Below are 17,444 nucleotides of genomic sequence, written 5' to 3' on the forward strand. Positions count from 1 at the left end.
AGTTGTAATATATTAGTATTTTTATACATGAGGAAAACATACATGTGTATGTGTTAATGTTATCTGAATTAAGTTTCCTAGGAATACTGTAGTATTTTCAACATGTAAATTTAAGTTTAGTATTATATATGGAAAACGTTTTTGATTTAGACTTAAATATTAGTTGTTGTATTATTTGTTAATCCTTCAAAGGGAGTCTTGTCTCCATTTCAAGCTTTTCTTCCTCTAAGTATTTTCTTTTTTCTTAAAAATCTTTATCTCATAGTCATTCTCTTGGTTAATTTCTTGCTTGTCTTCCCCTTATGGAATTTTTATTTGAATCTATTTTCCTTTGGGCACTAAAATTTTTCAACTTTCAGACATTTTTATTGCTTAATTTCCTCCCTAAGTCGTATTAACTCATTGCATTTCTCATTTCCCTTTTCTCTTTTAAAATTTATCTTAGTTTTTGATTTTATGTATCCAAGTTTTAAAATATGCATCTCCAACTCTTTAGTTTTTGAATTTCACTTTAGTTTGCAGTATTGTGTTGCAGTTTTATTTGTGTTTTGTATTTGTTTTCTAGATGTGAGGTTTCTATCAGCTAAATTGTTCTGATGCTGTTTTTTCAGCTTTATTAAAGCATAATTGACAAAAATGCATTTATAGGGTACAATGTAATGATTTGATATATCTATATGCTGTGAAATGATTACGACAATCAACTTAATTAGCACATCCATTACCTTACATGATTACCTTTTTTTTTTTGCATGAGAACTCTTAAGATTTACTCTCAGCAAATTTCTGTATCAATATTTATGATCAACATGCTATATATTAGATCTTCAGAAATCATTCATCTTATGACTGAAAGTTGTAATCATTGACCAACATCTTTCCATTTCTCCCACTCCTCAGACCCCACCATTCCACTCTCTGACTTATTTTTTTTAAGATTCTACATACAAATTTATAAATTATAATAGTATTTATCTTTCACTGTGTGACTTATTTTACTTAACATATGCCCCCCAGGGTCATCCATGTGTCCTAAATGGCAGGGGTAGGGTTTCCTTTATTATAACTGAAAGAATTTACACATATTATTTATTTAAATGTATCATGGCATCTGGTCCCATTACTTCACGGGAAATAGATGGGGAAACAGTAGAAACAGTGTCAGACTTTATTTTGGGGGGCACCAAAATCACTGCAGATGATGATTGCAGCCATGAAATTAAAAGATGCTTGCTCCTTGGAAGGAAAGTTATGAGCAACCTAGATAGCATATTCAAAAGCAGAGACATTACTTTGCCGATAAGGTCCATCTAGTCAAGGCTATGGTTTTTCCAGTGGTCATGTATGGATGTGAGAGTTGGACTGTGAAGAAAGCTGAGCACAGAAGAATTGATGCGTTTGAACTGTGTTGTTGGAGAAGACTCTTGAGAGTTCCTTGGACTGCAAGGAGATCCAACCAGTCCATCCTCAAGGAGATCAGTCCTGAGTATTCATTGGAAGGACTGATGATGAACCTGAAACTCCAATAATTTGGCCACCTCATGCAAAGAGTTGACTCATTGGAAAAGACTCTGATGCTGGGAGGGATTGGGGGCAGGAGGAGAAGGGGACGACAGAGCATGAGATGGCTGGATGGCATCACCGACTCGATGGATATGAGTCTGAGTGAACTCTGGGAGTTGGTGATGGACAGGGAGGCCTGGAGTGCTGTGATTCATAGGGTTGCAGAGTCAGACACAACTAAGCAACTGGACTCAACTGAAGTGAATAATATATACAAATTTATTTTTGTATACCATGTTTTCTCTATCTAGTCATTCATTGATGGACACTAAGATTGTTTCCAATTCTTGGCTATTGTGAATAATGAATGCTACAGTGAACACTGGAACAACAGTATCTCCTAAAAGTAATTATTGCATTTCCTTTGTATATGTACCCAGAAGTATGCTCATTTTCTATGTTCCATTACTTAGCTTTTTTTGTCATTGATCTGAATCCTCTCCATTTTAGGCAGAGCTCTTAGACAACAGCACTATCTTTAAATCAATACTGTGAAGTATATTCTATCCTAGGACTTTACTAGTGACTCAGAAGGTAAAGAATCCACCTGCAATGCAGTAGACTTGGGTTCGATCCCAGGGTTGCAATGATCCCCTGGAGGAGGGCATGGCAACCCACTCTAGTATTCTTGCTTGGAGAATAGCCACGGACAGAGGTGCCTGGCAGGCTATAGTCCATGAGGTTGCAAAGAGTTGGACACAACTGAGTGACTAGCACAGATACTTTCCTTAGTGGGTAACATTAAGGTGGTAGTGTGGGGAAGGGGTAACTAAATTAAGGTGGTAGTGTGGGGAAGGGGAAAGGCTGGTTGACATATAATGTGATTCTTTCATTTCTCTAGGCTATTTCTATTTATGTCCAGATATGTGTGTGTGTGTGTATATATATATATACATATATATACACATATATATATATATATATACATATATATAATTTGTCCATTCTTCTACTAGGACACTTAAAATTTTTTAATATCTGTAAGAATTCATCATATATAAATGACATCAAAATTTTGTTATTTTCTGTTAAAGATGTTTACTCAATTCTTCATTTATATTTCAGTATGATTTAGGACATTCTATTGATACTTAGAGCCTTTGATATTATTCAATTTCATGATCCATTTTTATGAGGTCTTTGTGCATAATGCTTAGAAAACTTTTCTCAGGCTTAACTTGAGTGAAATATTCATCAATATTTTCCATTGATTATTATTTTTAAATTACATTTATGTCATTCTTCCATCTAAAAGTTATTTTTATGTTTAATGTATGCAGTATAAATGAATAGTTTTATAAGCATACTAGGTCTGCTTCAGAATATTCTGTTCTGTGGCTTTTATAATTACATCAAAACTAAATTATTTTAATTGTTGTACTTTTGTTCACTTAGTAACTGGTAAGGCAAGCACGCTATACATTACAGTTATTTGGCTAGTTCTATAAAATAATATTTTGAAGTTACAGTCACCCTGCTTATTTAACTTATATGCAGAGTACATCATGCAAAGAGCCCGACTAGATGAATCGCAAACTGGAATCAAGATTGCTGGGAGAAATATCAACAACCTCAGATACACACATGACACCACTCCAATGACAGAAAGGAAGGAGGAACTAAAGGCACTAAAGACACTCTTGATGAGGGTGAAAGAAGGGAGTGAAAAAGCCGGCTTTAACTCAACATTCAAAAAACTAAGATCATGGCATTGGGTCCCATCACTTCATGGCCAGTAGATAGGGAAAAAGTAGAAGCATTGATAGATTTTATTTTCTTGGGCTCCAGAATCACTGCAGATGGTGACTGGAGCCATGAAATAAAAAGATGCTTGCTCCTTGGAAGGAAAGCTATGAAAAAGCTAGACAGAATATTAAAAAGAAGAGACATCACCTTGCCAACAAATGTCCATACAATGAAAGCTATGGTTTTTCCAGTAGCTTTTGAAGCTGAAGCTTCAAAACTCTGGCCACCTGATGCAAAGACTTGACCCACTGGAAAATACCCTGATGCTGGGAAAGACTGAAGACAGGAGGAGAAGGGGGCAACAGAAGATGAAATGGTTAGATGGTATCACTGACTCAACAGACATGAGTTTGAACAAACTCTGGGAGATAGTGTGGTACAGACAAGCCTGACGTGCTGCCATCCATGAGGTTGCCAAAAGTCAGATATCACTTAGTGACTGAACAATGACAATAAGAACATGTTCATTATTTCTAGAATATGCACACAATGAACAATTCCTTCATGCACATCATTAAGTCTTTGTAATTTCAAATATATCTGGTTGATATCTCTGTATGTAGCTATGAAAATCAATCATTCAGAGAGCTCCAATAGAAATCATAATTTGATTTACCTTTTTTTTTTTTAAAAAAAAAAGCTAGTATAATACACAGAGAAGGTTCTTGAGAGTGAAGGCATTGAGTGGCTTCTAAAATTGTTCCTCAGGTGTTTATGAGAAACTCTGCTTCATTTATTTATCAAAACCTCTGCTGCTGCTGCTGTTGCTAAGTCGCTTCAGTCGTGTCCGACTCTGTGTGACCCCATAGTCGGCAGCTCACCAGGCTCCCCAGTCCTTGGGAATCTCCAGGCAAGAACACTGGAGTGGGTTGCCATTTCCTTCTCCAATGCATGAAAGTGAAAAGTGAAAGTGAAGTCGCTCAGTCATGTCCGACTCTTAGCGACCCCATGGAATGCAGCCTACCAGGCTCCTCCATCCATGGGATTTTCCAGACAAGAGTCCTGGAGTGGGGTGCCATTGCCTTCTCCACAAAACCTCTAGAAACTACCTATAACTTTCTAATTCTTTAGCATTTACTTTTCCCATACCACTTAACTTTTAGCACCTGATACTCGGAGAAACTCAAAGGTTCACTAATTTGACAAATGTTCCTAATATGATAAAGATTACACACCAATTCCCACATAATTACCTTGTGAAGTCTGTCATCTCCATCATGATCATACACATCTTCTTGGCCAGAACAATGATATCATTGCTCGTATCATCCCATATCTCAATTTCAGCATCCAGCTTGCTCTTCACTTTCTTGAAGTCAGCAACTTGCTCAGCAATCTTTTCTTTTTCTGCTTCAGGCAATTGAGTCATCTTAGCCTAAAACAGGTGATAATTCAATTTATAATCATTCCATTATGTCAAATACATTTTACAATGAAGTGATTATTATCAGATGTTTATAAAACTTGTTCCTTTAAGAACAGAGACAATAATGCTTTTCTGTTTTAAATTTATTTTCAATAGAAGGATAATTGCTTTGCAACACTGTGTCAGCTTTTGCCATACATCAGCATGAGTCAGCCATAAAGTCATATAACAAAACTATCCAGGTTTAACTTTTTGTATAAAAATCTATTGAATCATAATTGTTTGCAACAATGTTAGAATGTAAAATTACAGAATTAGTTAGAACCACAACATTAAATTTATGAATATCAATATATAATTTAATATATGACATATTTAAATCTATTCTTTAATATAAATGTAGGACTTCCCAAAATTTGAATGTATCATAAATTAGTTCAAACATAATTTAATGCCTCACATGTTAGACAAGTATATACCTCTTTAAATTATACTAACAGTATGCCTCAAAAGGTACAAATATAAAAAAAATATTGAAATGAGACTATTTATATTTATGTATATATTTACATTAATAGATGGAGTTAATTACAAACACTGAATACACAATGATAAACAGTACAGTACATATTTATAAATCATATGTATATAGACAAGTACATTTATAAAATTCCAAAGATTAATGTGTATATGGTGCATGTAAACATATTCAGGTGTGTGTGTGTACACAAACTATCTGAGGGAAGAATAAAAATGTTATAGGCAAAGTTTGCTAAGGCAGCCCTCCCTAATTAGCATCCTGAGATTTGAGGTGTAAACTCATGCACAGCGAACTTAATGCACTGGCGTAGTACTATTCTTTGTATATATCATATTTTGAACAGTACGCAGACTTGCCTCTTCCATTTGAAACCATCCTCACTATTGTGATGTGTGCTTAGTCACCCAGTTGTGTCTGACTCTTTGTGACTCCACGGACTATAGTCTGCCAGGCTCCTCTGTCCATGAGGATTCTCCAGGCAAGAGTACTGGAGCAAGTTGCCATGCCCTCCTCCAGGGTATCTCCCCAATCCAGTGATCAAACCCAGGTCTCCCGCTTTGCAGGTAAGATCTTTACCATCTGAGCCACCAGGGAAGCCCACCATACCACCATACTACCATATAAACAATTATAGCACCTGAAGCCTATGACTTTTTATCAAATAAAAAAGAACTCTGAAATGAAAGTGATTTGATAATATTAATCAAGGTCATAAAATTTCATGAGATTGTCTACTCAATCATCTTGTCAAAAAAGAAATTCATACATAATCAAAAAGTAGAACAAGCACATAGGTTTGAGATGGAACATTTATAAATGATAAATCCTATATAAGTGGAACTTTATTTGATCATTCACAGGAAATATATGATAGCTACAATTCCTATGCATTTCCAGATGTTAATTTCTAGTTTACCTATCAATGGCAAAATTGGAAGATATAATCTAGAAAGCTTTGCAAAAGTATGATTGCTAGCTTCAGAATACTGAAAACATATTTTATTGAGGCAATAGTGTACAAGAACAATGAAACTAAAATGTATTAGTGGAAAGAATTACAAGAATGATCAATGGAAAATCTAACCAAAAAATAAAAATCACAGAGCTAATGTCAATTATCTGTCATTTATTACCAATCAGAGGCCTAATTCAGGGTCTAAAATAACTTGGTATTTTTAAATTTTCAGGATTATTCATCCATACTTCAGTTAGCACAAAGCTTGATACATATTGAGTGTACAGTAAATGATAGTTTCTTCTTTATTTCTTTTATTTTTTAACCATACCACATGGTATGTGGAATCTTAGTTTACTGACCAGGGACTGAACCCACTACTGCCATGGAAGCTCAGAGATGTCACCAGTGGATGGCCGGGGAAGTCACCAGTGGATGGCCAGGGAAGTCCAATAGTTGTTTCTTATTCAATGAAAATATCAAAATATAATCACATATATAGCACTTAAATTTGCTTTGTTTTCCTTATTTATTTCAAGAACTAAATTAAGCTAGGAGACTAAACTTTTGATTGATGAATGTATAGATGATTCTTCCTTAGGAGGTAAAAATAAATTGTAGTTTCTTTTCTCAGGAAACATGGCCTACGTGATAAGCTTATAAGAAGAGCAAGTTTTACTGCTGCTGGTATGTGGCAAAGCATGTACATAAAGACATAGCTACCTTTTAAATCAATAGTATACAAGCCATTAATAAAGCTGTAAGGTACTAATCCACTAAACTAGCTGAAAAATATAAATGAATTTTCCTTTCTTCACTACTAGTCATTATCATTTTCTCCATTTTCATAAAAAGGTAATTAAAGTTGCAAATAATAAAGCCATAGATCAGTTTATTTGGGGCCGATTTTTATAGTCTTTATCTCAGAGATAATAAATGTATGATTCTGGATCTAAGAAATAATTTTGAAGTGTATCCTGGAATATTGTGGAAACATTTTCACTGTCTTCATGATAAAGTTCAAATTATTCTAGAGGTGATCTGATTAAGTGTATTCCAAGTTCTATTCCTTGGAATGTCACTGATTTCCAATATGATCTTGAGGAAGTCATTTAACTCTCCTGTCTACATTTCCCCAGACACGAAACAACAATAATTGCAACTGCTATCCACCTGTCAGGCAGGAAACAGAGTCAATTATTCGATAGCATTGAGACTGACCCTGTCCTGGACAAGAATTTCACGGATTGCACTCAATTTCTTTAATAACATCTCAACTCACATGGTGAATTACAATTGGCAGATATTTACTCCTGACAAGATAAAGGCCAAAAGTCAGGCAATAGTTTATAAAATTAAAAGTTCTGGAGAATTCTGACCTTTTTTATTACATGAGGAAAAACAAGAACAAACAAGTATTAAATTACTGAGTGACAACTTTACTGAAGATTTTAGTGCTTCTGTGAATGACTTATTATATGCCACCAATCAATTTCAATTATTATGAAAATATCAAAACAGAACTTCAGAGAATATTTGATATTTAGGAATTATAGGTGAAAGTTCCTTATTGGATTATATTTTTGCAGGATAAGCAAAGAACTGAGGTATGAACTTCAAGATAAATCAAGTAAGTAGAATTTCTAACATTATTACTGGCTGGCTAAGTGGTTCTACTCCTGCTCAAATATATAGAATACAACTCTGATATAAAGAGCTATTAAAGGCTTTTTGAATCCCTGCCATAAAAATGAAATTACATTGTACGTTAGGTGATTAAAATATTTATTCCAAAAGACAATGAAAACAACATTTATATATGCTAAATACTCCTCTAGGCAAGTTAACATATATTCAAAATTTAATCATCATAGCAGCCCTATGAGGTAAGAATATTCTCACTCTAATATTATGGATTATGAAATTGAGTCTCTAAAAGGTTAAATGATTTACTCAAGATTGTAGTATTAGTAAATGATAGAACCAGGATGAAAACTCAGAAACTCTAGCTCCAGAGTTTTCATTCTATTACCGTGCCTGCAAATGAAAGGAATACCACCCCCCAAATACCAAAATATCTACCTTCTCCTCAATGATATTTCTCTATCACCTTCTATTTTTGAAATGCTTATTGTCCATAATATGTCTCATATATTTTAAAATTCAAGTTTTCTTATTTGCAAACTAGAAAAAATGATATTGACTGAACAGATTGTTTTAGAGATCAAATGAATATGAATACAGCTTTTAAAGTTCTTAACTGCTATTAAATGCTAATGGTTACTCATACTAAGAGATTCTGTTCTTCACTCGATACAGTTAGTGATCCTCAGAATTCTAAGGTTATTCTCCTCTCTCCAACTAAAGCTCCCATTAGCCTATAAGACATTTTCAAGTAATACATATATAATTTATAATTTTAGCTCTAAAACAGAGATTACCAGAATTTTTCAAAAAACTAAGATAGTATATCTTTACTAGTATATATTTTGCAATAAGTCTGTTACTTTATTTAACTCTGTTGCTGCTATAATGCAAAAGCAGTAGTAGACCCTATGCAAACAAATGAGCATGACCCTGTTCCAATACAGATTTATACGGACATTTTAATTTGAGCTGCATAAAATTTTCACATGTCAAAAATATTATTCTGATTACAGCTATCCTGAATTTCTTTAACCATTTAAAGATGTAAAACAAACAAACAAAACATTTCTATCTCATGGGCTAAACAAAAACAGTCAATGGGCCAGATTTGCCCTGCTGACTGGTTTGCCAACACTTGCCAAATCCTTTATCTTTATTTTCAAGTTTGTCAGCAGTACTACCTGCCTCTCAGGCTTGTAATCTTACTTTTTTTATTTTTAAAAGTCCTCTCCTTTTATCTATCCCATTCTGCTAGGCACAACGTTTGTCCATTTTATCACCAGTGCTTTTATCACATTCACCTCTTTCTTGTTATTTCAGTTACTATTATACAAGCTCAGATCTTAATTTTCTCTTTCATTTTCAATCCTTCTGTCTTGCTACCACTTGATTCAATCTGAATTTGATAAGATTGTGCAATTCTTCAGCCTAAAACATACAGTTCATGTCTTCTTACTGAATAAAGGATATAAATTCCTCAAATATCACTATTAAATTTAAAGTAGAAAATTCACATAGAAAATTTCCCAAACCATAAATGTACAATTGAACAACTTTTATAAATTGAGTGAATCCATGTACTCAACACCCACATTTAAGAAACACAAAAATTAGCAGCATCCCAGAAGCCTCATGTGTCCTGTTATAGCCACTCTCTCTCAAGAACAATCACATCATCACCTGTACTTCTAAAGCTACAGATTTTCTAGTTTCTGAACCTTATAAAAATGGAATAATAACAATACTCTTGTACCTGGATTCTTATGTAAAGCTTTTATATATTTGAAATACATCTATAATTGAGGCATGTAGTTATAGTCTGTTTATTCTCATTGCTCCATACAGACAGCATTCCACTTTGTGAAACATAAAACCATTTACTTTTCTGTAATTCTATTAATGACCTTTTCGGAAGCATTCTATTTTTGATTGTTATGAATAATGAATATTCTTGTATTTTTCTTTTTGTGCACATACCGTTGCATTCTTGAGACTACATCTAGGAGTGAAATTACTATGACACAGCCATCACTATGAGCTTTGTCTCTATGAGCTTTTCAATGTTATTTCTCCTTCCTTTCAAGCACTTTACACTCAAACTAAATCAAGCTACTTGTTGTTGCAGGTAAATATCTTAGGGTGTTGCCCACTAATTATTTTGCTCATCTTCTTTACACATCTCATCTTTGTTGGTCCAAACAATTATATTCCAAGCCAGATGCATTGAGTATATCTTTCTTCTCCAGCTATATGTCATTATTCCTTTGAAAATCTCAGAACATGTGACAAAATCTTCTCTCAGGATATTTATATTGTTCTCTGTTGTAGCCTAGATGTTTGTGAATGTCAATATCTTATCTTACTAGTTGAAAGGTCTTTGAAAGCATTAATCATCTTTCAGAATAACGGTGAATCTACTTGTTGCTGTTGTTGTTGTTTTGGTCTTCTGCTCCCAGACAACTTGCTGTTGTTTAATCACTGAGTTCTATCTGACTCTTTTGTAACCCCATGGACTGTAACACACCAGGCTCCTCTGTCCATGGGATTTCCCAGACAAGGATACTGGAGCGGGTTGCCATTTCCTTTTCCAGCTCCTAGACTGAATGTTTCCTCGAAGTAGGGACATATATATGATAAATGTTTGTTCCAAGTTGTTAATAGACACTGTCAACGTGTAAAGAAAAACAGGAGTGTAGGATCAAAAATTTTATAGCACTGATCTTGTATTTTCTTGGTCACTTACATTTACACATTTCCTAAGCTCCTACCTCTAAAAGGGAGAAATAAATTCCTCTTATTTTATCTGTTCACTTCTCTTTTCATTTTTTAAAATTTAATTTTGTCTTATATTTGAGTACAGTTGATTTACAATACTGTGTTAGTTTCAGGTGTCAGTTCAGTTCAGTCACTCAGTCGTGTCCGACTCTTTGCAACCACATGTATCACAGCACGCCAGGCTTCCCTGTCCATCACCAACTCCCGGAGTTCACTCAAATTCACATCCATCAAGTCAGTGATGCCATCCAGCCATCTCATCCTCTGTCGTCCTCTTTTCCTCCTGCCCCTGATCCCTCCCAGCATCAGAGTCTTTTGCAATGACTCAGCTCTTCGCATGAGGTGGCCAAAGTACTGGAGTTTCAGCTTTAGCATCATTCCTTCCAAAGAAATCCCAGGGCTGTTCTACTTCAGAATGGACTGGTTGGATCTTCTCGCAGTCCAAGGGACTCTCAAGAGTCTTCTCCAATGCCACAGTTCAAACGCACCAATTCTTCGGCGCTCAGACTTCTTCACAGTCCCAACTCTCACATTCATACATGATCACAGGAAAAACCATAGCCTTGACTAGACGGACCTTTGTTGGCAAAGTAATGTCTCTGCTTTTGAATATGCTATCTAAGTTGGTCATAACTTTCTTCCAAGGAGTAAGCATCTTTTAATTTCATGGCTGAAGTCACCATCTGCAGTGATTTTGGAGCCCACAAAAATAATGTCTGACACTGTTTCCACTGTTTCCCCTTCTATTTCCCGTGAAGTGATGGGACCGGATGCCATGATCTTCATTTTCTGAATGTTGAGTTTTAAGCCAACTTTTTCACTCTGCTCTTTCACTTTCATCAAAAGGCTTTTTAGTTCCTCTTCACTTTCTGCCATAAGGGTGGTGTCATTTGCATATCTGAGGTTATTGATATTTCTCCCGGGAATCTTGATTCCAGCTTGTGTTTCTTCCAGTCCAGCATTTCTCATGATGTACTCTGCATATAAGTTAAATAAGCAGGGTGAAAATATACAGCCTTGATGTACTCCTTTTCCTATTTGGAACCAGTCTGTTATTCCATATCCAGTTCTAACTGTTGCTTCCTGACCTGCATACAGATTTACAGGAAAGCAATTCAGTTATACCCATTCTTTTTCAGATTTTCTATTCCCATGTAGATTATTACAGAATATTGAGTAGAGTTCCCTGTGCTATAGGGTAGGTCCTTGTTGATCATCTATTTTATATATAGCAGTGTGTACATGTTAATCTCAAGTTCCTAATACCCTACTTTCAAACAGAATTTTGTTATTCCTCTATCAGTCAGTTCAGTTCAGTCACTCAGTCATGTCCGACTCTTTGCAACCCCACAGTCTGCAGCACACAAGGTTTCCCTGTCCATCACCAACTCCTGGAGCCTACTCAAACTCATGTCCATTTCATCAGAGATGCCATCCAACCATCTCATTCTCTGTCATCCCCTTCTCCTGCCCCCAATCTTTCCCAGATCAGGGTCTTTGGAAACGAGTTAACTCTTTGCATCAGGTGGTCAAATTATTGGAGTTTCAGCTTCAGCATCAGTCCTTCCAATGAATATTCAGGACTGATTTCCTTTAGGATTGACTGGTTGGATCTCTCTGCAGTCCAAGGAACTCTCAAAAGTCTTCTCTAAGATCACAGGTCAAAAGCATCAATTCTTCGGTGCTCAGCTTTCTTTATAGTCCATCTTTCACATCCATACATGACTACTGGAAAAACCATAGCTTTGTCTAGATGGGCATTTGTTGGCAAAGTAATGTCTCTGCTTTTTAATATGCTGTCTAGGTTGTTCATAGCTTTACTTCCAAAGAGCAAGCATCTTTTAATTTATGGCTATAGTCACCATCTGCAGTGATTTTGGAGCCCAAAGAAATAAAGTCTCTCACTGTTTCCATTGTTTCCCAATCTATTTGCCATGAAGTAATGGGACCAGATGCCATAATCTTAGTTTTCTGAATGTTGAACTTTAAGCCAACTTTTTCACTTTCATCAAGAGGCTCTTTAGTTCTTCACTTTCTGCCATAAGGGTGCTGTCATCTGCATATCTGAGGTTATTGATATTTCTCCCAGCAATCTTGATTCCAGCTTGTGCTTCATCCAGCCCAGCATTTCTCATGATGTACTCTGCATATAAGTTAAATAAGCAGGGTGACAATATATAGCCTTGACATACTCCTTTCCTGATTTGGAACCAGTCTGTTGTTCCATGTCCAGTTCTAACTGTTTCTTCTTGACCTGTATACAGATTTCTCAGGAGGCAGGTCAGGTGGTCTGGTATTCTCATCTCTTGAAGAATTTACCACAGTATGTTGTGATCCACACAGTCAAAGGTTTTGGCATAGTCAATAAAACAGAAATAGATGTTTTTCTGGAACTCTCTTACTTTTTCGATGTTCCAGTGGAGGTTTGCAAATTGATATCTGTTTCCTCTACTTTTCTAAATCCAGCTTGAACATCTGGAAGTTATTTCTCTAACACTACACTAATTGCACAATTGATCTATTTTTTTTTACCTACTTTTAAATTTCACTAAGCTCATCACTACTACCTAAAATAGTGATATGCTTATATTAGTTTGTTTTTTTTTTTTTACTTAAAACATCAAATGATTTTCATTACCCTTTTTAAAAAGATAGGGAAAAGTTGATAATAGAAAAAAGGCAAAAAAAAATGTTGTTATACAGAGGTTCATGCAAATTCCAGCTCTGTCAAATACTAGCTTTGAAGACAGTAACTTAACTACCAGCAGTTTCATCACATGTCAAATAATAATAATCTTATTAGGGGTTTTCAGACCATTAGGATTATGCCTGTAAACAGTGGTACCTAGAATATATTAGAGTCTTAGTCAATGGTGATTACAATTAATGTATATAACTATAAGAGCATGGCCTCCAAGAGTTTCTAAAATATTATGGAAGTGAAAGTCTCTGTCATGTCTAACTTTTTGTGACCCCATGGATTATAGCTTGCCAGGCTTCTGTGTCCATGAAATTTTCCAGGACAGAATACTGGAGTGGATAGCCTTTCCTTTCTCCAGGGGACCTTCCCAACCCAGGAATTAAACCTAGGTTTCCCGCAATGCAGGCAGTTTCTTTACAATCTGAGCCACCAAGGAAGCCCATTATGGAAAAGGGCACTTAAAAATATTCACATAGCTGTCTCATAGAGTTGAAGAAGTGATCAAGTAATATACCGAGTAAATATATTCCATAAGCAAAAAACTATATAGTAGAGAAGCTCACCATAATTCTCTCATTTTCAAAAGTTCTAGAATCTAAATTGCTTATTTTGTAGATAAAGAAACTGACTTCTAGGAAAAAAGGGTCTTGAAAAATGTTATCCAGCTAGTTAATGGCATATTTGTTACATAAATTTACCTGTTGCCATTATTAATATTTTTTTTTCCATAAAATCAATTTGCTTTCAGTTCAGTTCAGTCGCTCAGTCGTGTCCAACTCTTTGCGACCCCATGAATCACAGCACGCCAGGCCTCCTTGTCCATCACCATCTCCCGGAGTTCACTCAAACTCACGTCCATTGAGTCGGTGACACCATCCTGCCATCTCATCCTCTGTCATCCCCTTCTCCTCTTGCCCCCAATCCCTCCCAGCATTAGAGTCTTTTCCAATGAGTCAACTCTTCACATGAGGTGGCCAAAGTACTGGAGTTTCAGCTTTAGCGTCATGCCTTCCAAAGAAATCCTAGGGTTGATCTCCTTCAGAATGGATTGGTTGGATCTCCTTGCAGTCCAAGGGACTCTCAAGAGTCTTCCCCACCACTTTGCTTTACTTAGCTATAAATTTTATGTGAAAATTGAATTCTTAAGCAAATCATATGATTCTGCTTTCTTTCCTATCCATAAACCAGGATAGAATACAGAAACAATATTTAATTAAATAAGTAATCTACAATTACTATTTTTATAAATATTAGGAAGTTTCTAATTGATTAACATTATTCATGTGGATGGGTAACTAGAACTCAACATTCAAAATAAAATGTTTTTTAAATATTAAAAATATGCCTGATGTATACGTATTAGATAAATATTTCTGAAAGAAGAATTCCTATTCTTACTTCCAGAGTTTATTGAACAGTAGAATTTACAATTTTTTAATAAGCCCAGAGGCATTTGGTTATGAAGATGTTTTTAATATATCAAAAATATAAGCAATAGAATATTTCTAAATTGGAGTTTAGAAAATCTAAAGTACTGCCAGCAGAAATTCAACTTAATTAAAATTTGGAGGAAAAATTCATTAAAAAAGTGTTTTTGGATTGATTTTTTAAGCATACTAAATTGTAATTTCAAACATATTCTTGAGAATTCATTAAGGAAAATTTTCCATAATATTGTAAAATGATATTTATGGATTGAAATTGGACTCTGCTTTAAGGAATAATATGCATTTCTATATTTTTATACATAGTCTTTTACATCAAATTTATAAATATATTAGCTTTACAAAGTTCTCCATTTCCTCATCTGTCAAAAAAAAATAGTACTCTTAAAATCTTGTGGGGTATATTCACAGGTTCCTACTAAAGAAAACCTATCTCATTTTATTATAAAACATTATAGTCTTCAGGGGCTCGGTTGAAACAGAGTTAAGTATTAAATCATCAGGCTTAACTTGATTGATTGCCTACCTTCTAATGTTAATTATAATAATGGAAATTGACATTTGTTCATGCTTCCCACGTCAGTCACTTTGCTAAGCACTTTTGCAAAATTACACTATTTGAATAATAATATTCTAAGGTTCATATTGTTAATATCTACCTTTTACAATCATGGAAACGAGGCCTGTAGGGGACATATACATATTACCTATAAATGAAGAAATATTTCCAAGGTGTTTTTGTTGTTTTTTCTTTTTATGCTATCAGTTCAGTTGCTCAGTCATGTCCGACCCTAAGCGACCCCATGGATTGCAGCACACCAGGCTTCGCTGTCCATCACCAACTCCCAGAGCTTACTCAAACTCATGTACATAGAGTCTGTGATGCCATCCAACCATCACATCCTCTGTCATTCCCTTCTCCTCCCGCCTCAATCTTTCCCAGCATCAAGGTCTTTTCCAAAGAGTCAATTCTTCGTATCAGGTGGCCATACCTCTTTCTTTATGGCTTTATTTGCAGCATAGATTTTAGCACTAGGAGTTAAATGTTCAGTTCAGTTCAGTTCAGTCACTAAGTCGTGTCCGACTCTTTGTGACCCCATGAATCGCAGCACGCCAGGCCTCCCTGTCCATCACCAACTCCTGGAGTTCACTCAGACTCACGTCCATCGAGTCCATGATGCCATCCAGCCATCTCATCCTCTGTCGTCCCCTTCTTCTCCTGCCCTCAATCCCTCCCAGCATCAGAGTCTTTTTCAATGAGTCAACTCTTCACATGAGATGGTCAAAGTACTGGAGTTTCAGCTTTAGCATCATTCCATCCAAAGAAATCCCAGGGCTGATCTCCTTCAGAATGGACTGGTTGGATCTCCTTGCAGTCCAAGGGACTCTCAAGAGTCTTCTCCAACACCACAGTTCAAAAGCACCAATTCTTTGGTGCTCAGCTTTCTTTACAGACCAACTCTCACATCCATAAATGACCACAGGAAAAACCATGCCTTGACTAGACGGACCTTAGTCAGCAAAGTAATAAATAGATTGTTAGGAAGTATTAAAAGTGATTATTAATATTCCTGTGAATGATAACAATATTGTAGTTATATAAGAGAATACAAATTATTTTAGGAAATACTGAAATATTTAGGCATAAAATGTTATGATTTATGTTGCAAACTTCTTTGAAGTGGTTTAGAAATACAAAGCAACTATGACTCTGGAAGTATGTTAAAAGTACTGTATCTAGATCATGGAAATATGTGTGTACATTACAGAGGGTTACATTTTTCCATACATTTAATGGAAAAATAAAATCAGTAAATAAAATTTAAATATAATTAAATTAAAATTTTGAAAGAATTATTTTAAAAAATTTAAAAGCTTGGAAAACAGATATATTCTATTTTCTTATTTTGTCAAGGTATTAGGGATTTTCATAGGCTATATAATTTATTCTTTTATCCTAAAATACAGTTTTAGGATTGTATCAGTGTCATATCACTGATCAAAGATGCTTCAACCTCTCTTTGGACATACCTGAAGCCTCAGTTCTGAGTTCTCTGGTACTAAGAGACAAGTAAGGTTTACTAATAAAAAGTGAAAGAAAGTGCAAGTCGCTCAGTCATGGCTGATTCTTTGATACCCCACAATCCATGGAATTCCCCAGACCAGAATATTGGAGTGGGTAGCCTATCCCTTCTACAGAGGATCTTCCCAACCCAGGAATCCAACCTGAGTACCAACTGAGCTATCAGGGAAGCCCCCATCAGTAAAAACAAAAATTGAATGAGATTCATGACCTACAAAAGTAATCCTCACATAGTTAAATATGATGGATGTGAGAGTTGGACTGTGAAGAAAGCTGAGCACCAAAGAATTGATGCTTTTGAACTGTGGTGTTGGAGAAGACTCTTGAGACTCCCTTGTACCGCAAGGAGATCAAATCAACCAATCCTAAAGGAAATAAATCCTGAATATTCATTGGAGGGACTGATGCTGAGGCTGAAGCTCTAATACTTTGGCCACCTGATATGAAGAGCTGACTCATTGGAAATAAGACCCTGATGCTGGGTAAGATTGAAGGCAGGAGGAGAAGGGGACGACAGAGAATGAGATGGTTGGATAGCATCACCGACGTGATGGACATGAGTTTGAGCAAGCTCCAGGAGATGGTAAAGGACAGTGAAGCCTGGCGTGCTGCTGTCCACGGG

General features: G+C 35.5%; 1 protein-coding gene across 2 annotated transcripts in view; it reads right to left on the minus strand.

Annotated features, from left to right (window-relative positions):
- CTNNA3 (catenin alpha 3) overlaps positions 1–17,444 on the minus strand; it is a 1,891,866-nt gene that overhangs the window by 164,987 nt on the left and 1,709,435 nt on the right. For both annotated transcript variants that reach the window (XM_069571817.1, XM_069571818.1), the window contains exon 15: positions 4,503–4,684. In XM_069571817.1, coding sequence (XP_069427918.1) covers positions 4,503–4,684 — 182 coding nt within the window. The remainder of the gene's footprint in view (positions 1–4,502; positions 4,685–17,444) is intronic.

The sequence above is a fragment of the Ovis canadensis genome, chromosome 25 (genome assembly GCF_042477335.2).
Source record: "Ovis canadensis isolate MfBH-ARS-UI-01 breed Bighorn chromosome 25, ARS-UI_OviCan_v2, whole genome shotgun sequence".
NCBI lineage: Eukaryota > Metazoa > Chordata > Mammalia > Artiodactyla > Bovidae > Ovis > Ovis canadensis.